Source organism: Falco peregrinus, chromosome 3 (assembly GCF_023634155.1).
Source record: "Falco peregrinus isolate bFalPer1 chromosome 3, bFalPer1.pri, whole genome shotgun sequence".
Lineage (NCBI taxonomy): Eukaryota > Metazoa > Chordata > Aves > Falconiformes > Falconidae > Falco > Falco peregrinus.
The window spans coordinates 48927808-48944599 of NC_073723.1; the positions used below are offsets into that span (position 1 = coordinate 48927808).

At 39.5% G+C, this 16792-nt stretch overlaps 1 protein-coding gene across 2 annotated transcripts; it reads left to right on the top strand.

Annotated features, from left to right (window-relative positions):
• The first annotated feature begins 1448 nt into the window (after positions 1 to 1448).
• LYPLA1 (lysophospholipase 1) lies at positions 1449 to 16175 on the top strand. Of its 2 annotated transcripts, XM_055799134.1 has the most exons (9): positions 1449 to 1598; positions 2185 to 2216; positions 5360 to 5425; positions 6895 to 6942; positions 7750 to 7820; positions 8411 to 8484; positions 9194 to 9295; positions 9896 to 10072; positions 11500 to 16175. In XM_055799134.1, exons 1-9 carry the CDS (start codon positions 1530 to 1532, stop codon positions 11551 to 11553), a joined length of 693 nt encoding a protein of 230 aa, XP_055655109.1. In that variant the 5' UTR covers positions 1449 to 1529; the 3' UTR covers positions 11554 to 16175. The 2 variants fall into 2 exon arrangements, with proteins under 2 accessions (XP_055655109.1, XP_013157333.1); XM_013301879.3 differs by lacking the exons at positions 1449 to 1598; positions 2185 to 2216 and adding an exon at positions 1841 to 2117 and having other exon boundaries at positions 11500 to 15035.
• The last annotated feature ends 617 nt before the right edge of the window (positions 16176 to 16792 follow it).

A 16792-nucleotide genomic window follows, 5' to 3' on the forward strand; every position in this document is an offset into this window, starting at 1 on the left:
GCATAAACTGTATTTTCTTACACAGATTTGAATTGGGTACAGTACATGAGGCAAGAACGCACACTAGAGATAAAACACAAAAAGCTACCTGTGAAAATGACCTAATATTAGCAATAAAAGGGATCCCCTGGCATAAATACTATGTATCCAAGCAGCCTGAGGCTGCATGTTTAATGTTACACAGTTGGTGCAAAGGCTTCTCCAATGTATTTCATGAAGGCATACTGATGAATACATTAAAGCTGCTGAGCAAAAGCTTTGTGAAAAAATGACCCAGATTGGTATGGAACATGCCAGTGGGAAGGATGTGAAAGAAGCATAGCGTGCATTCAGCTGCTGTTTGAGCTGCCAAAAAAGCATCCATGTTAGCCAGATACTGCCTGGCAAATACAATGAGTAGATTGATTTTCTGTGAGTAAATATCTGACAAAGATGTATGGGATAGAAGACAAAGAACAAAGTATTCCATTTTGATCGAAATGTGTTTCCCATACTCATTCAGAGTTGCTCTGCGTATTTGGAACAGACTGAAATGATCCAGTAATTTCAATACAGAGTGCCTGAATAGCCTAATACATTTCAAGATGAGTAAGAATCATTAGCTCCTTGGCCGTAAGACAAGAGATTTATTTTGGTGATGAAGGCATCTGATCTGATGAGAACAAATGAGTTCCGTCTAACAATGCACTTTGGTTTATTTGTGCTGGTTTTCCCGTTTCCCATGACTTACTGTTTTATATTTACCTATGCAAGAATACTGTCATATCCCTTTTCCCCTAGGCCTTATAATACAATATAAAGATTATTTTTACAGAAAACACTCAAACCACAGACACATAAAATTATACTATAAAAGTGCAAAATAATCTGGCAGATGTGTCTGGCTACTTGAAAAATACCTTTAACAGTGAAGGGTTTTTTAGTTCAAACCCTTTCGAAACCGCCGGAAACCCAAAGGCAGAGGCAGCTTTGCAGAGCCTGCCTTGTGACCAGCCTGCGCAGCCTGGCGCCTTCCAGTTCAGCGGGCTCCAGCCGGGCTCCCCCGCGGGGCTTCCCCAGCAGGCGCCGGCACACCCGGGGCCTACAGCGGCCGCACCCGGCCCAGGCCGCAGCGCAGTCGCAGCCGCCGCCGCCTCTCGCGGTCAGCAGCCCGGCCCGGGAGGCCGCCTACAAAGCCCAGGGCGGAATCAAGGGTGGCTGCGCCAGCTCCACGTTCATCTTTTACCTCAGCGGCTCCCGCCCCCGGGCGGGCTCACGGCCCGCTGGCGGCAGCAGCCCTCCGCGCCCGCAGGCCGCCTATCCCGCCCGCCGGCGGCCGCCACTGCGGTGCGGGGTTGCCCTCAGCGGGGAGCGGGGCAGCGGGCGGTGGGCGCCAGTCCGGGCCCCCGCCCGCGGCTGCCGCAGCGCCCGCGCCTGCCGCCCGCGCCCCTCCCACCCGCCGCCCGCCTTCCTCCGCCCTCCTGGCCCGGCGCCCGTCCCGCCTCCTCGCTCCTGGCTGGCGTCCCACTGGCCGCCTCGCAGCCCGGTGTATGTGCGGCAACAACATGTCGGCGCCGCTCCCCGCCATCGTCCCGGCCGCCAGGAAGGCGACGGCTGCCGTGAGTGCGGGCAGGGAGCGAGCAGCGGGGAGGCGCCGGCCGTCAGGGGTCCGCCCTGGCGGGCAGCGGCCCCCGCCCCGCTTTGTTCTCCGCTGCGGTCCCAGCCGCGGGCGGCGGTCCCGCCGGTCGCAGCGGCCCCGCGGCCTGGGGGCGAGGCGCACGGGCAGGCCCGGCTGAGGGCGGGCGCCGCCGCCGCCGCCGGGCGGGCGCCTGGCGGGAGGGGTGCGGCGGGGCGGCCCGGCCCGTGCCGCCTGACAGCTCTTCGCCGTTACTCGCCTGCCGGAGCTGGGCCGCGCTTGGGACCGCTCCGGGGCTGGAGTCTGCGCCGGGCCGGGGAAGGTCATCGGTGTCGCCCGGCGAGGCCCGCGGCGCCGTGTGCCGGCCGAGGGCGGGCGCGGCCGCTGATGGCGGCGGGGAGGCCGGGCAGCGGGATCGGGAAGGGACGGGACGGGGCAGAGATTTCCTTCAAGCAAGTCGTATCGTGCTCGAACTGTGCGCGGTCTTGTGCGGGCGGCTGTGGTACGTGGGTTAGCGCGTTTGTTGGGTAGCGATCTTACACCGCTACGGTTTTGTTTTTTTCCTTTAGGTCATTTTTCTTCATGGATTGGGAGATACCGGGTGTGTATTCTGATCCCTTACATACTTAATAGTTATTACAGTTTCAGATATAAGGCTGCGTGTTGTAAAGACGTGAGCAGTTAAAAGTTACTTGAGCTTCTTCGGCTGCAGTTGAATGCAGCGGCTAACGACAGATGAAATTTCATGTGTGCTGGAATAATGGTGACAGCTATTCATTTAAAATTTCCGGCATGTCTTCAAAAGCTTTTTCTTCGGGTTTTTCAATCATTTACCTAATTTGGTCTGAATGTGATCCCTCTTTTGTTCTTGAGTCAAATTTGGTGGGAAAAGAAGTCTGTGGGTTTTAGATCTTTTGCTTTCATGAGAGTGGGGTCCTGGTTATTCCTGTGCTTGTCTAGACTTGGGAGTTCTTTTGGGGTTGGTTTGTTTGGTGTGTTGTGTGCCCGTCCCCCAGACTTGTGGATTGCTGTTTTGCTACTAGGTGCAGTTAATCCATGGTTTCTTCAGTATATCATACATACATTAAAATCCAGACTCACTCGGTTTATCTAAGCGAGCTCCGAAGCAGTCACCGGATGTCTATGAATTTCTCTGTCTGAAATGCGATCTTCTGACTGCGCCTCCCACTCCCAGCCAATAGCTGTGAAATACCCTGTTTGCCTTGTTCCTGTTACTTCCACATCTGAGTAGAGATGGAGAGTAGGGAATTTCTGGGAGGTGTTCTAAGAGTGGCGTAATGTTTCCATTTGAAGCTTGTGTGTGCCGAGATGTAAGCACACGTTCATTAAAGACATTAACAAGTTAGGAGTGTGTTGAAACCTTTTTTTGTGGGAGACTTTAAAGGAATTGGCACTTAGATACTGAAAATAAGTAGCGTTAATGTTTCGTCTATTTAGCTCCCTTATGGGCAAAATTGTGTAATATTTTTTAAAGAAATTTGGTTTTGTTACCTGGAACGTGAATATTGTCTCTAGGTTGGAACTTGCAATGCTTAAGGCACAAACTTTTCCTGAAGAGCTAAAAAAAAAATCGGCTGTCAAAATTGAAACTTGTGTAACTGGGATACTTAAAAAGGGTCAAGTCCTTGCACTCGACAGTATTGTACAACTGAGGATGTTTGCTCTCACTTGTTGTGCCGACACACCACCCTGTTTGTGTTATCCTTTTTCCTTTCTGCTGGTTGGATGCAGCTGAAGCAGCAGTACTGCCTGCATCTTGGCACCAAATGTTCAGCAAGTGATTATAGAATTTTTTTGAGCTTTTGGAATTTGGGTCTTTGTAAGTCTGGCTGATGTGGCTTTGGCAAGGGGAAAAAACCACAGAGATTTGCTCTTTTAACATAAACTGTATTCATTATACAAATGTATTTCCATTTTGATGACAAAGCTAACTCACAGTCTCAAGCTTGCAAATACACTGAGTGTACTGGAATGTATGCATGAACAAGTCATAACACCTCTGTGGAATTATGGTGGTTTAGCTATATTTGTTCCTTTAGTCCACTGCAGATCAGATTAGCTGAAACGTCCTTTGACGTACTGCCATTTTGAGAAGTAATTAGCAATTTTGTAATCTCCCACAGTTTAAACTGACCAGTTCTACTTCACATGAATTTTTAAATTGCTCACTTCGGTTTACCAACTGTATTTTTTCTGCTCTGAGAAGTGTCTAATAGAGCTTATGTTCTTTTTCTCTCTTAGCTCCTATATAAATGGCACTTAAAGATTGCTACATACTTGTCAAAATCTGAACAAAAGGTACAACATATACAACATAAAGGATTGTTCTAAGGCAGGGGTCCTCAAACTACGGCCCGTGGGCCAGATACGGCCCCCCAGGGTCCTCAATCCGGCCCCCGGTATTTACAGAACCCCACCACCACCCCTCCCGGGGGTTGGGGGGGAAACCAAGCAGCCGCAGATGACTGCCTGCCACTGCATCCGCGTGCCGGCCCTCTGTTTAAAAAGTTTGAGGACCCCTGTTCTAAGGAGTCTGCGTAAATGTGTATACAATGTTGCTTTCCAAATTTGTCAGATTAATCTTACAGTTGTCTAAAAAAAGTCCCCAAATTCCTATCTGACTTTTTTGTCAGTCATATTTCTGCTTCAGTTTCTTATTTGGCCTTCTCCTAATACTGCAAATACCATGCAATATCACCCACAATTTGTATGTATAAAAGTACTGGTAGGAAGCAGGCTGAGATATACAGCCAGTGTTTCAAATGTCCGTTCTGTCTGTGTGCTTGAAATATCTTTAACTTTAGGTAGCATACATTAACTTTTCAGGATGGTATTAAAATTCAAACTAAACCAAACATGCTTTTGTGGCTTGTCTGCTGTTGGTCTGATTAGTGCAGCTGTGTCACTTATGAAGTCATTAAACATGTTTTCTGCTTAGAATAAACTTCCCAGTATCTAGTTTAGTGGGTGAGTTTGGAATAGAATACTGAGCAGGGAGAAAAATCAGGAAATACAGGTACTATTGAGCATTCTGGAACACCAAATACAGGCTCAGGCAGTGGTTCTGCACAGGTTCAGATTTGGGTCCAGCTCAGCTTATCTCTGTATGAGCCCTGGAGTGAGTCTTTCAGAGCTGTTTGTTTAAATTATGCTTTCCAGTTTTCTGGTTTGTAGGAAGCTTGATAACTCATCTGCCATGCTGATCTCACATTCATCTGGGTATTCATGCAGCATGTACTTGAGTTTAAAAAGATAACTGCAATCTGGAGCATTGCTCAGGACTGCATGAATCTAAGAGCATTTGAACTGAGCCAAAGTTATTAGGTCTGATTGAGTAGGCTGGCTCCACATAGAGTTAGCTTAGATGTCAGTTCGCCACTCTCTTATATCAAGAAATGTGGTTCAGAATAAGCAAAGTTGGCTGTGAAAGAAGCTGCCTCAACTCCACAGGAGCAGCCAAACAGCTGTGCTGCAACTGTGACGGTCAAATTAGATAAAGTCTCCCTGGCTTTGTGTATGCAACAAATATTCAGAAGCAGAACAAACCTTTTAAGTTTCATACTATATTCGTAGCATGCTACAGTTCATATAAAATTTTTCTAGAAATGTGTTTTGATTGATCTAATCCAGCACATTTCATACTTGGTCTGTGCTGTTGCACTGACGTAGAAGTAAGAGCTGAGGCAAAACATAAATGCCATTTAATGTATTTTTTGTTAACAGGCATGGATGGTCAGAAGCGCTTGCAGGTATCAAGAGCCCCCATGTGAAATACATTTGCCCACATGCGTAAGTTTGTAATTTTTCTTGTTTTACCTTTTTCTGTAGAGTTACGCACTAACACACTTGCAGAGATGATGAAGTCAAATATGATTTGGATGTCTCTGCATTTTGTTTATATGTTAAAAAAATACTCTAAAATGTTGATAATATTGTTAGTGTGTGAGTTACTTTAGGTCAAATCTGCATTTTTATTCATATTTTGCTTTTGTAACTATTTCAGAATGAAAACATTTGGAAAGTTTTATGTGCAAAGTTAGATTATTTTGACTTTGTTTTCACTGGATTGAGTTGTTTTGTTGCATTTTCTTTCCCTCCAACATTCAATTGTGAAAAGCCAGTGTTACAAGGAGCAGGTTTTGTATTTTATTGACCATTAAATATACTTTGTATTAGATACATGTACTTCTTAAACTTAGGTGCGTAGATGAAATTTCCCTGTTACCTACAGAAAGTTTCAAAGATTCACAGAATATTTGTATTTTCAGCAAATAATGCAATTTGAGCTGTTCTCGTGCAGTTTGAGAAGTGAAATACTTCTGAGCAGTGTCAGGAATCAGTAAATAAATTAAGATCTATGTGGTATTTACTTAATGATAGAAAAACTAATTAAGTATAATCTTGAATTTATTTTAACACAAAATTCAGATTGTCTTTTGCTCCAACAGTCTTGGGAGACATGGAGCATGGATAATAGGGAGATAAGTAAGCGATGTTTTGGTGTATTACTGATTACTGGGCTGTGATTTATTTCTTTCTTTTACCACATGGCCACGCTTTGCTGAGCCGTACAAAAAGAGCTTAGTGATATCTGCTGTTCTCTTTGCTTGCCCTTTGTCTTCTTTCTTTCCCCGCAGAACATAAGTTCCTCAGTTTCAGTAGATTAGAACTATAGCTGGATTTGATCCATGGCATGGTCCATTGATATTGTTTTGGTAAGACAAATGCACCATAAGGGTGGGAATGTGTCCTGCAGTGAAGGCAGGCCTTAAGCAGATTCAGTTGTTGTGAGAAGCACGTGTGGCCAGACTTGATCCACCACTATGCTGCATTTGGCTGCTTCCTTAGGTTTGCTGCTGCTGCTGCATAAGGTGTCTTCATCCACTGAGCATGTGTATGGAACTGTGATAAGTAACTGTTACTTAGAAATAACTGAATGAGGTGGATATATATATATGTATGTATATATAAAATATGTATGTGATATATGTGCAGTCACACACACACATATATATGAGCTGTCCATTAATGTTTTGCTTGCTTTCCATAGAATGGTAATTCAATCCTGAATATTAAATGTGTTTGGGCTGGCAGGTTTCAAGAGAGATTTCTTGAAAAGATGCTACTAAGTACCTAATGTTAATTATGGTTTAAAAGTAAGACAAAATTAGAGATATGTAATTTCATGACATAGCTGCATATTCATTATTAAATTTCAGTATATGTCTTAAGTCAGTGGTGTTCGTTCTCATTTCTAGGCCAGTTATGCCAGTTTCTTTGAACATGAACATGGCTATGCCATCGTGGTAAGTATTTGTTCAGTTGCAGATGATTCTAATGAAAAGATATCTAGGCGTTTGAACTCATTGTTCTTAATTAAAAATCATGAACAACCAGAAGGGCTGGTTTTAATCACATGGAAGTATAAAAGCTTTTTGCTTTAGTTCTGTTACTATAAAAGGGCTTTCATGAGTATGCTCTCTACTTGTGTGTCTGTGGTAGTGGTTATTCCTCAGGACTAATCTGTATGTCTTAAAATATAAACCCTAATTTATTTTACAAGTATAGTCTGGAGTCTGTGTTGTGTATGAATTCATAGTCAGTAGTAGTAGAGTTTATTGCTACTAGTGAGTAATATTTGGTGGGGCAGTAGGATATCTAGAAAGTGTTCTTTAGAACATCTATTCTGAATAGAGAACAAGAAAAATATGGTAGATTTCAGTGGTCTTAAACTAGTCCTCATTAGGTTTGTGGGTTTTTTTCCCATCAAGTAACTTGTGCTTGTTTTTCATATATTTCTTCAAATGGTATTCTAATTTTGTACCTGCAACTGATAAATTGAAATTCCTGCTGATATTTTTGGAGCAAATATCAAAACTGAGCTGTTTAATCTGTAAATTACAGAAGATAAAACTCAGAAAAGGTTTTTTTACTAGATCTAGCCTTTTAGCCACATTCACAGATTGTTCGCTATTTCTTGTAATCTGTGCATGGTTGGCACTAAATGATGTTAGCTACACATTTTTGTGTGGAAATTATCTCAATTTTATTATTTGTGTTTTAAGTGGAATGGATGCTCTAATGAGTAATGCTCTTGTTGATGTTTTTGTAAGGTTTGATATCATTGGACTCTCTCCAGATTCACAGGAAGATGAAGTTGGGATCAAGCAGGCAGCGGAGAATGGTATGCTTAGGAATGCTTTTTATCTCTTAAAAGTACTTCCATGCATTCTTAAAGATGAATTATCAGTCTGAAACAGATTTGTCATTGACAGAATTGTTAGGGAAAGTAATAAGTATATACTGTATTATTGTTGATCAAACTTTAGCTAAGTGCATTGTTTGTTGTTTTGTTTTCTTCTAAACTTCATGAGTAAGTAGAGTAATTCACCAGTATAAACACTTCATATCTCAAATAAGAAAGGGACATGGTAAGCTTAGTGTATTTTTGTTTTTAAGACCACCTGAGTAACACAGCAGGTTAGAGCTGTATGAGCATCCACTTATGATGCTGGATAGTTAGGAGAGGGATACCATCTTCCTGCCAGTGGGGCTTTTGTGAGACTTACTTGCATGTTTTTCTCTTTGGAAATGATGCAGTGGCACTGGAATTTCTGATCATGCTCTAGATCCTTTGAAGCTTTTTGATGTATAGCAAACTAGATTTTCCTTTTGCTAACTCTCTGTTGACATCGGGGAGAGGGTCTCTTTCCTCTTCTAGACGTTCTACAGAATGGAGTAGTTTTTTACTACGGACCTTTATTTATGTTGCAGTTAAAGCACTGATAGATCAAGAAGTAAAAAATGGAATTCCTTCTAATCGAATTATTCTGGGAGGCTTTTCTCAGGTAAGGTATGGTTGGAAAGAACTGTGTCTTTCTAAGGAAGTAACCTACCTTTCCTAACGTGGGAAACCCAGATACCTGAATTGAAAAGAGCTGATGTTATGTGCTTCTAAAATTGTAAGATGGTATTTTCCTTTGCCTTATCAAATGAAGTTTTTTATGCAAATAATTAGTATTCATGGGAAAATAAACATGTGTGTGGAAAAAAGTACTAAAATTAATAGTCTATGTAAAGTCTTTATGCATATAACATACATAGCTCTGCTTGAAAATCTTTTTAGTATTTCTAGTTTAACTTTAATTTGATAGATATTTGATGGTCTGGATTTATTTGGGAAATTCTTCTCTTCATACTTGTAAGACATCTGTGGTAGGGTCCATACACCAACTCCCCAGTCTGCATGCAAATAAATTAAAATATTAAAGCAGTGATAATACTGTTACAATTGATCATGCTTCATTTAATGGTTTTTTGGTCCCCCTCCCCAGCTGCTAGTTACAGTAAATTGGCTGGTTTACTTCTGAATTGATCACGTGGGCTTGAAGAGGGAAACAAGGCACAATAAATGTTATACAGGAATACTGGTTTTAGTATAGGTTCTGAGGAAGAATAGATTGAAATAGAAATAGGCTTTTAAAGGAGAACCAGATATCTTGAAACAAGCATTAAAAGGAATGTTACCATTCTAATACTTGCATCTCTTCATCTTAGGGAGGTGCTTTATCATTGTATACAGCTCTTACAACACACCAAAAATTAGCAGGTGTTGTAGCCCTCAGCTGTTGGCTTCCTCTGCGGGCTTCTTTTCCTCAGGTATTTATGTTTCTTTCCTAAGCTAATTTGCACTTGGGGAATGGGTATATCTGCAGATTCTATCTTGTGCAGGAATTAGGGGCCATCGTTAGTTATTACCAAATACTAAGAGTTGTTTGATAACTTAAAAGTTTTTAAAATAGGGCACTAGAGTTTTAGAGTTTGGCAAGTAGGGAAAATGAGGAAATACTCTGTAGATATCGCTACTTAAAATGACATTCCTAGGAAACTTAAAGGATATAGCAGATTTTCCTGGAAGATAAGTTTACTATTTGCCAGTTGTTCCATCTGCAAGGCTCTATCTTATTAGAGACTAGGTTAAACAAAGTATCAGATTTTTTTTACTTGGCCAGAAATTAAATTCTTCTGAAATTAGTGCCAAGATTTTACTTCCAGGTTTTTTAACTGTGTTGTCAGACACAGAGGTTGCTTCACAAGGAACTTGCAGACTTTACATTGGGGTTTTTTCCTTAAGAATTCTACTTACTTGTCATGCCACAGGGCACAGTGCCATGGGGTTATTTTATTGTGAAGATGTTAGCCTTACCTCCACTTACATTCTCTTTCTTCTCTTCTGCCCTCTAACTCCACCCCTAACAGGGTCCTATCAGTGGTGTCAACAAGGAGATTGCTGTTCTTCAGTGCCACGGGGACTGTGACCCATTGGTTCCTTTAATGTTTGGTTCTCTCACTGTTGAGAAGCTAAAGAGCATGATAAATCCAGCCAACATAACCTTCAGGACTTATTCTGGCATGATGCATAGCTCATGTATTGAGGTAATTTTCTGATGATACAGTGTTTTAGCTGGGTCTGTATTTTAGTTTTTTTCCTCTCAAAACATATGTATTAGGTGTGGGGTTTTGGGGGTTGGCTAGGTGTTGTGCTTTGTTGTTGTTATTGATGGGGTTTTTGTTTTTTTTTTTAATAAGTCCTTGATGCTACTGACTTATTTTCGTAAGTAACTGAATGCATGGCTGAAAAAGCATCCAAGGCAAAAGTTTGCATGACTAGTGGGAATGTCCTCAGAAGATTGTGTTTTTGGGACTAGACTAGTTAGTCTATAAATTGCTCTTTCCCCCCCTTCCCACTTAATTTTAATTAATTGCTTACTATAAAAAAATAAAAATCACTGACTTGGAAGGCACATTCTCACAGCATAAATCCAGCTTGGTGTTTTGGAGAGAAGAATCCTGTTAGTTCTGTGGATGGAGGCACTGAAGGAACTGGGAGAGAGGGTTGACACTGTGGAAGAGGCAGGCTCAGAACCTGTATTTCTAGTCCTGGCTCAGCAGGCAGCCGAGCTGATGTAATGGCTTGCTCCTGCCAGAAAGGGGTGGATCAGTTCCCTCTGCTCATGACCCCGTGGCCCTCTTCCTTGCATCAGCTCTGGGACTGATCAGAAATTTCTTTCAACCATTGAACTTGCTAAAATGGCAAAAGCTGCTGGCTTCAGTTTTTGCAGCTGTAGTGAGCTGAAGCATCAGAACTCACACAAAGTGTTAGGAGCAAGAAACAGAAGAGCATGCAAGGAACAGATCTGCCATTTGTCAGCAGCAGTAATTTGTTGATATTGCTGCATCTTGTGGGAGCCGTACCTTTGGACAGCCCCTTTGGGACATTTACACAGTTGTATTGCATTTAGGTAGTGATAGCATTGAGTTGTCTCACAAATGTATTAATAACGTGCTCTTTCTTACAACATTGACTTAATTTAAAAAAAAATATTTTTAACATGGATTGGTTTCCCAGTCTAGTTAGCTGTATTGCTTTTCCTTAGGGAAGGAAGCATCATAAGGGTGAAACGGAATAGTTAAGAGGAGCTGCTGGCTTCTCACACTGCTGCTAACTTGCAGAAGTTTGAAGTATAGATTAAGCTATGGGTTTAGCTACATTTCAATCCTATCCATGCTCAGCCTGCTGCTATTCAGATCACTTGATGATTAATATGTAGCTTACCTGCTGAACCTCAGAGAGAGAAGGATAGAAGTCTTTGCTCTTTTTCCTATATTTTGCCTCTTCTGAGTACCTAGAGGAGTTATTAGCCTTGACTTGCGTGCAAAGTGGTATGACTCTATCAAGTATCGAATTACTCAATATTTGTAGCTGGGCTGCACATTATAACTGAAATGTTGAAACATGATTGTATAGCTGAATATATATTAATAGGGAACTTCAACTAATATATACTTTTATCTTTAAACAGGAAATGATGGATGTAAAACAGTTCATAGACAAACATCTACCTCCCGTAGACTGAAATGATATGTGAGAAGCCTTCTATATAAATACACCAGCATCAACTGTGGTAGAGTGTTAATCTTTTCATATGCCCAATAAGAAGCATTACTTCTATATCTGCAGTGTTACTACTGTGTTGCAAATTTATACTTAAGATGAGGGTTGAATAATACACGTGTACAAGAAATGATCTGATCATCTTTTCAGTATTAATCATACACTGTTGGGACTACACGAATGCGGCAGCTAGGTAACAATGGCAGAATGTAACCTAAGCATACTGTTTTAAGAAGTCTGATTTTTTTTTTTTTTTTTTCAGAATTTTAGAGTATTTGTACAAGCAATTTAAATTCTAATTGTAGGTGAGCAACATAAATGCAACCAGTTTAGGTATACTTGAGACATGATTTGTTCTTAATACTCACTGAAAACACGTTAAAATGTTTCCTTTATGTAAAGGATGCGTGAAGTACACAATGTGTAACGTAGTGGGCATATGATGGTCGAATAAATGCTACCAAGGACAAAGCTTTAAAAATTAAATGTGAATTGTTACTCCAGATAAGAAAGGTTGTTCTGCTGTAATGGCTAGAAGTCAGTGGAAGTATTTCTTATATTTAAACCACCTCAATCTTTAATTGTTTTCGTATAGGTAGATATTTTTTGGAAATTCTAAAGGGACTTATTTCTTGTTAAACTGTCATTTGTCATTTATTGTCTGTCTCTTTAAAAACTACCATAAACTCATGTCAAATGCTGACTTGAAACAGAATTCTGAGGAAGTGCATAGGATTAATTTGAGTTTCATTTAAAAATTCCTGTTTTCATATTGAATATTCATCTTGTGCTTTTAGTCTTTGTAGCTTTCATTTGTGCAGAAATGTTGATACATTTCATGTGAGCAATTCCAGCATATAGTTTTGATTTTTCTGTCTGTTTTGGAATTATTAACTGAAAATAATGCTGTGTACTGTTGAAGTCTTGCCTGTAACACAGACGTTGACTAATCTGAATTCTTTATTAATAGAAATAGAAGTGCATTTGGGATATAACTTAAACTTTAAATTGATCCCTTCAAATACTTTTTTTTAATTGCATGTTGAGACTTGAGTTTTTTCTGAAAAAGAACAGAGCATTTTATTTTCAAATATATCACTCTACATTTCCCTAGATCAGTATAGCGTAGTAATATGAAGACCTACTATAGGAAAAAAGTAAATCTGCAAGATATAGAATGTCTTTTATCTCAGAAGCTTAAAATTGTAGGATGCACTGGATTACAGAATTTGATGCACACTCGAGAGTTTTTTGCAGTTAAGAGACATAATTTACTTCTGGAAACAGCTGTTCTTCTGTAGAGTTCAGAGGTTGTCACACACTAGGAATGTTTAAAAAATACACAGCAGTTATTACTACATAATGTGCTGCATAACAGTGCTCCATACTATAATATGTTTGCAAACAAAGAATATTCCTGTTTGGGATGCCTCTGTGGTGTCAGCACTGTGCTTTGTACCTGCATTTTAAGGTACTTTCTCCTCTCCCAGCTTAATCATTAATCAAGCGGTCCTCTCACAGTGTCTATGAATTTACATCTGAGGCATCTAACAGTACAAGTGCATAAATGGAGAATTATGCTTTTATATCCCTTCTTAAACACAACTGCTGCCAGAAATCTGACTTGTTCATTTAGTGTGAGTTTCAGTTTTCAGTGATTTTTTTTTTCCGTATGTATTGCATTTCATTTTTTGGAAGCTGTTTTTGTTTTGTAATCCAGTTTCTCTGGAACTCAAACATCTCAATATGTAAAATTGAAAAGAAGTTTATTTCTAAATGGTATTGAAATATCTTTGGGAATTCCATCTGTGTGGTTGAGAAGGCATGTTTATTAACTTTGAAGTTTTAATTAGTCTTTTCTCTCAGTCGCTCTGTTCTATAGACCTGCCAATTTGTGTTTCTGTTAATTTAGTTCACAGAAGAAAGCATAATATTCTTATTGTAGTTGTGCCAAAGTTTTGTTGAGAAAACAATATGTCCTACCTTAGAGTCATTCCCAAATTACGTTAGGTAGTTTTGTAGTCCTGCTGACTTGCAAACTTGGTAAGCAAACTATATGTTATTTCTCCTAGCTTTTAGATTTATCTTCATTCCTGTTGTCTAAATGGTTCCCTGAATATTGGCATGTTTCCAGAGTTCTTGCACAAGCTTCTAATTTTTTCCTTTATTATTTCCTTGTTCTGTTTGTAAATTGTTTGATAATGCTGTTTGGCTCTCTTGTTCAACTTCTAATTGTGCTCATTTCACATATTTTTTTTCTTCTGTTAGAATGAGTTTAAAAAGATATTTCTGAGATGTTAAAATGAAATCAGTTTTAGCTTTATTCTGTGTTAGTTTCATAGCAGTTTCTTCAGTTTGGTGAATGTGTTCACAACTTGCAGTCAGTTTCTGGTATTTACACATTTTAATTGAAGTCAGTTTCAACTATCTCTATGATGTTTTCATATGTTTTTCTAGAAATGCTTTATAAGCTGACTTCATTCAAATATTCAGCTATCATAACCAGATTCTTTTTTATACTGTTGTTTTGCTCCTTGCTTTATCTGGAAAGGGCTGTGTAACCAAAGTAAATGTAAGTAAATGTTACAACTTACTCTGAATTTCTGTATTCTAGGAAGAAGTCTCCTCAAGTTTGTTTTGTTTTGTTTTGTTTGTTTTTTTTTTTTTTGAGGGGAGTGTATGTGTGTGTTGTAGTTGGAGGTTTTTAAAGAGCCCAGAAGCTAGAGGAAATGTCAAGAATGTGTCCTTCCATATTACAGGGTGTATATTCAGCTTCTGTCCTTAACTTCCTGGCTGCTTGGAAGGCTGTGTGTATAATCTTGTAGCTGAACTGCTTCCCTACCTGAAGTGATTTGATGCTGGGATTGTTGTCATAACTGCATGTATTTTTAGGCTGAATGATGGCTCAGCCTGGTGTGGTGGTTTTCATAATACTCTGTTTAAATGGAGAAGTTGGATTGTCAGTGTTCTAAATGTGAATGTCCTATCTTTGTAAACTACAATTTGAAACTGTCCAATAATTAAGTTTGGTTTTTGTAATGTTAGACTTTCCCCAAAATGGGATGATGTCTGTCAAACCTGCAAAAGCATTGATATGAAATACCTTGCTTGCAGATTGGTTTGTTTCAATGGGTATCTAACTCCCTAATCCGTTTTAAATTTCAAAATGGTACTTAAATTTGACTGTAGTTTTGTGCAGTCAGAAGTCTGACTTCTTGTTGGAATATGTTGCCCACTTCTTAATAGACGTGTTGAATTATGTATTATAAGCCAAATCTTCTAGCCATTCTTGGGGTGAACCTGTGCTGGGTTCCATACTGTGGTGAGGGGTGTATAATTTGGTCTCTTCTTCCTGTCTTGTATAATTACAACACAGTAGACTGGTAAAAATACTGTACACTGTAACTGGTATTAGAACTGTTAATTAAAACATGTTCTCTCTAATGGAGTATACTGCACTTCATTGAAATCATTAGGCTGCATCTTTTATGTAGAGGTGCTATTTCTGTTCATGGATATGACTGAGAACAAACTATGTTAATGAAGCCATATGTACAAGGCCTGTGTAACTTAAATTTTGTAAAGAAATACTGAACGCTTACTCTTTGTGTTATGAAATATGAGCCATTTATATTTAATATAGACATTTAAGATGTAATTACTTAGTTTACTCATATTATTTATTGTAAGAAATCTTAATTTTGGAAATTATTTCTGTAGTAGGGAAAATGTGAAAATTTATATCATTGTGAAATAAATTTCAATCAGCATTTGGGCAAGTACTGAAGACTCAATACTTACCTAAAAGAAATCGAGTTTTCATGTCCTGTGAAACAGGCACTTTAGAGGCTTCTTGCAAATATGTTATGTGGTAATGTATGCATGATTCTATAATATGAAGGAATGATGATTTGAAGTTACTGAAAAGGAAAAAAAAATGTTATGTCTTGCTGCCTTGTTGAGAGAATGCTAAGTGTGATCTCATTGTTTTTCATATTCTGGGTTAATTTTATTTTAACTTGCTTTCTTGGTATTTGCAGTAATCTTGGAAGGTAGAGGAAATTAAAATATTTTCTAGTAGCCTTACTCTAGGACGCTAAAGAGCCAAAGCCTTCTCACTGTGTATTGCTACACCTTTAAAGCTCTGAAGGTTCTGCTGTGTCGGACAGCCTTTGAAGTTACATGAGGTTTGGCATACATACCACTTAACATATTTGTTTAACAAGCAGTTTTCATGTCAGGCATTATGTACACTCTTTAGGTTAAGTAATATTTGAGGCTGATCAGGGGTATACGTAGTGTGAGGCACTCGGGAAAAAATTTGAGATTATCTGTAAAGGGGTCCTGAGAGGGAATGAGGTGTACACGTAGTAAAGGTAGACTTCCTGCCTTAAGCAGTTTAAGGCAACTAAAAGGCTGCTTGTCTCCATAGAATGTGGTGTCTAAAAGTCATTGTGGAGTACACTTAGGAAGTTCCTGAACATGTGGAAATACACGATCGATGCAGTGCTGTATGTGAATATATTATGGCAAAATAAGAGTCTAAGAATAGCTAGTAATAATAAAGATGCAATATTATACAGAGTAATTTGTCAGTTTATATTTTATGAAAAACTTCTTGAGTAATGTTCAGTTTCTATTTATTTTCAGCCCTGGCATCCCTGGGGAGATAATTGTGAGGAGAAACATTGGCTAGATTTAGCATAGTAAAAAAATTTACAATGTACTATTGTATTAAACTTTGTCAAATATAGTATGAGACCACTGGTGTAAATGAAGAAGGTGACTCTTCAGTATTTTTCAGAATGTCGGTTGATTAACTTGGAAATGGGAATCTTTGAAGAATAATAGCTGTAGAACAGATCCTCCTCTCTTTTTTTCTCCCCCCCATTTTCATTGCTTGCCACTCTCCTGTTACCTCTGTATTTGGGATAACAGGTTTTATTAATTATCTTTGAGTGGAACAAGTACCTTTGTTGTAGCTGATTTAAATGAAGTATAATTTAATGGGCACCCACACAGTGAATCGGTAGATAATGGTTTTCTCTTTGTTCCAATTACTAGAATAGAGCAACCCATTGCCTCCTTTTTTCTCTGCAAAGCTGGTAAAACTTAAAACTTCTAGCCAGTTTGCTGAGGTGTAGTGGAACCTTGCTTCAGGATAAGTGGGAGGTTTAGCTTCTGTGTGGGGAAGGTAAACT

What these genes read in the sequence shown, in the direction of transcription:
- LYPLA1 (XM_055799134.1), top strand. Translation starts at nt 1,530, where the DNA reads ATGTGCGGCAACAACATGTCGGCGCCGCTCCCCGCCATCGTCCCGGCC. An exon ending in AAATACATTTGCCCACATGC is followed by an intron (nt 5,426 to 6,894) that starts GTAAGTTTGTAA and finishes TCTCATTTCTAG; the next exon opens with GCCAGTTATGCCAGTTTCTT. An exon ending in AACATGGCTATGCCATCGTG is followed by an intron (nt 6,943 to 7,749) that starts GTAAGTATTTGT and finishes TGTTTTTGTAAG; the next exon opens with GTTTGATATCATTGGACTCT.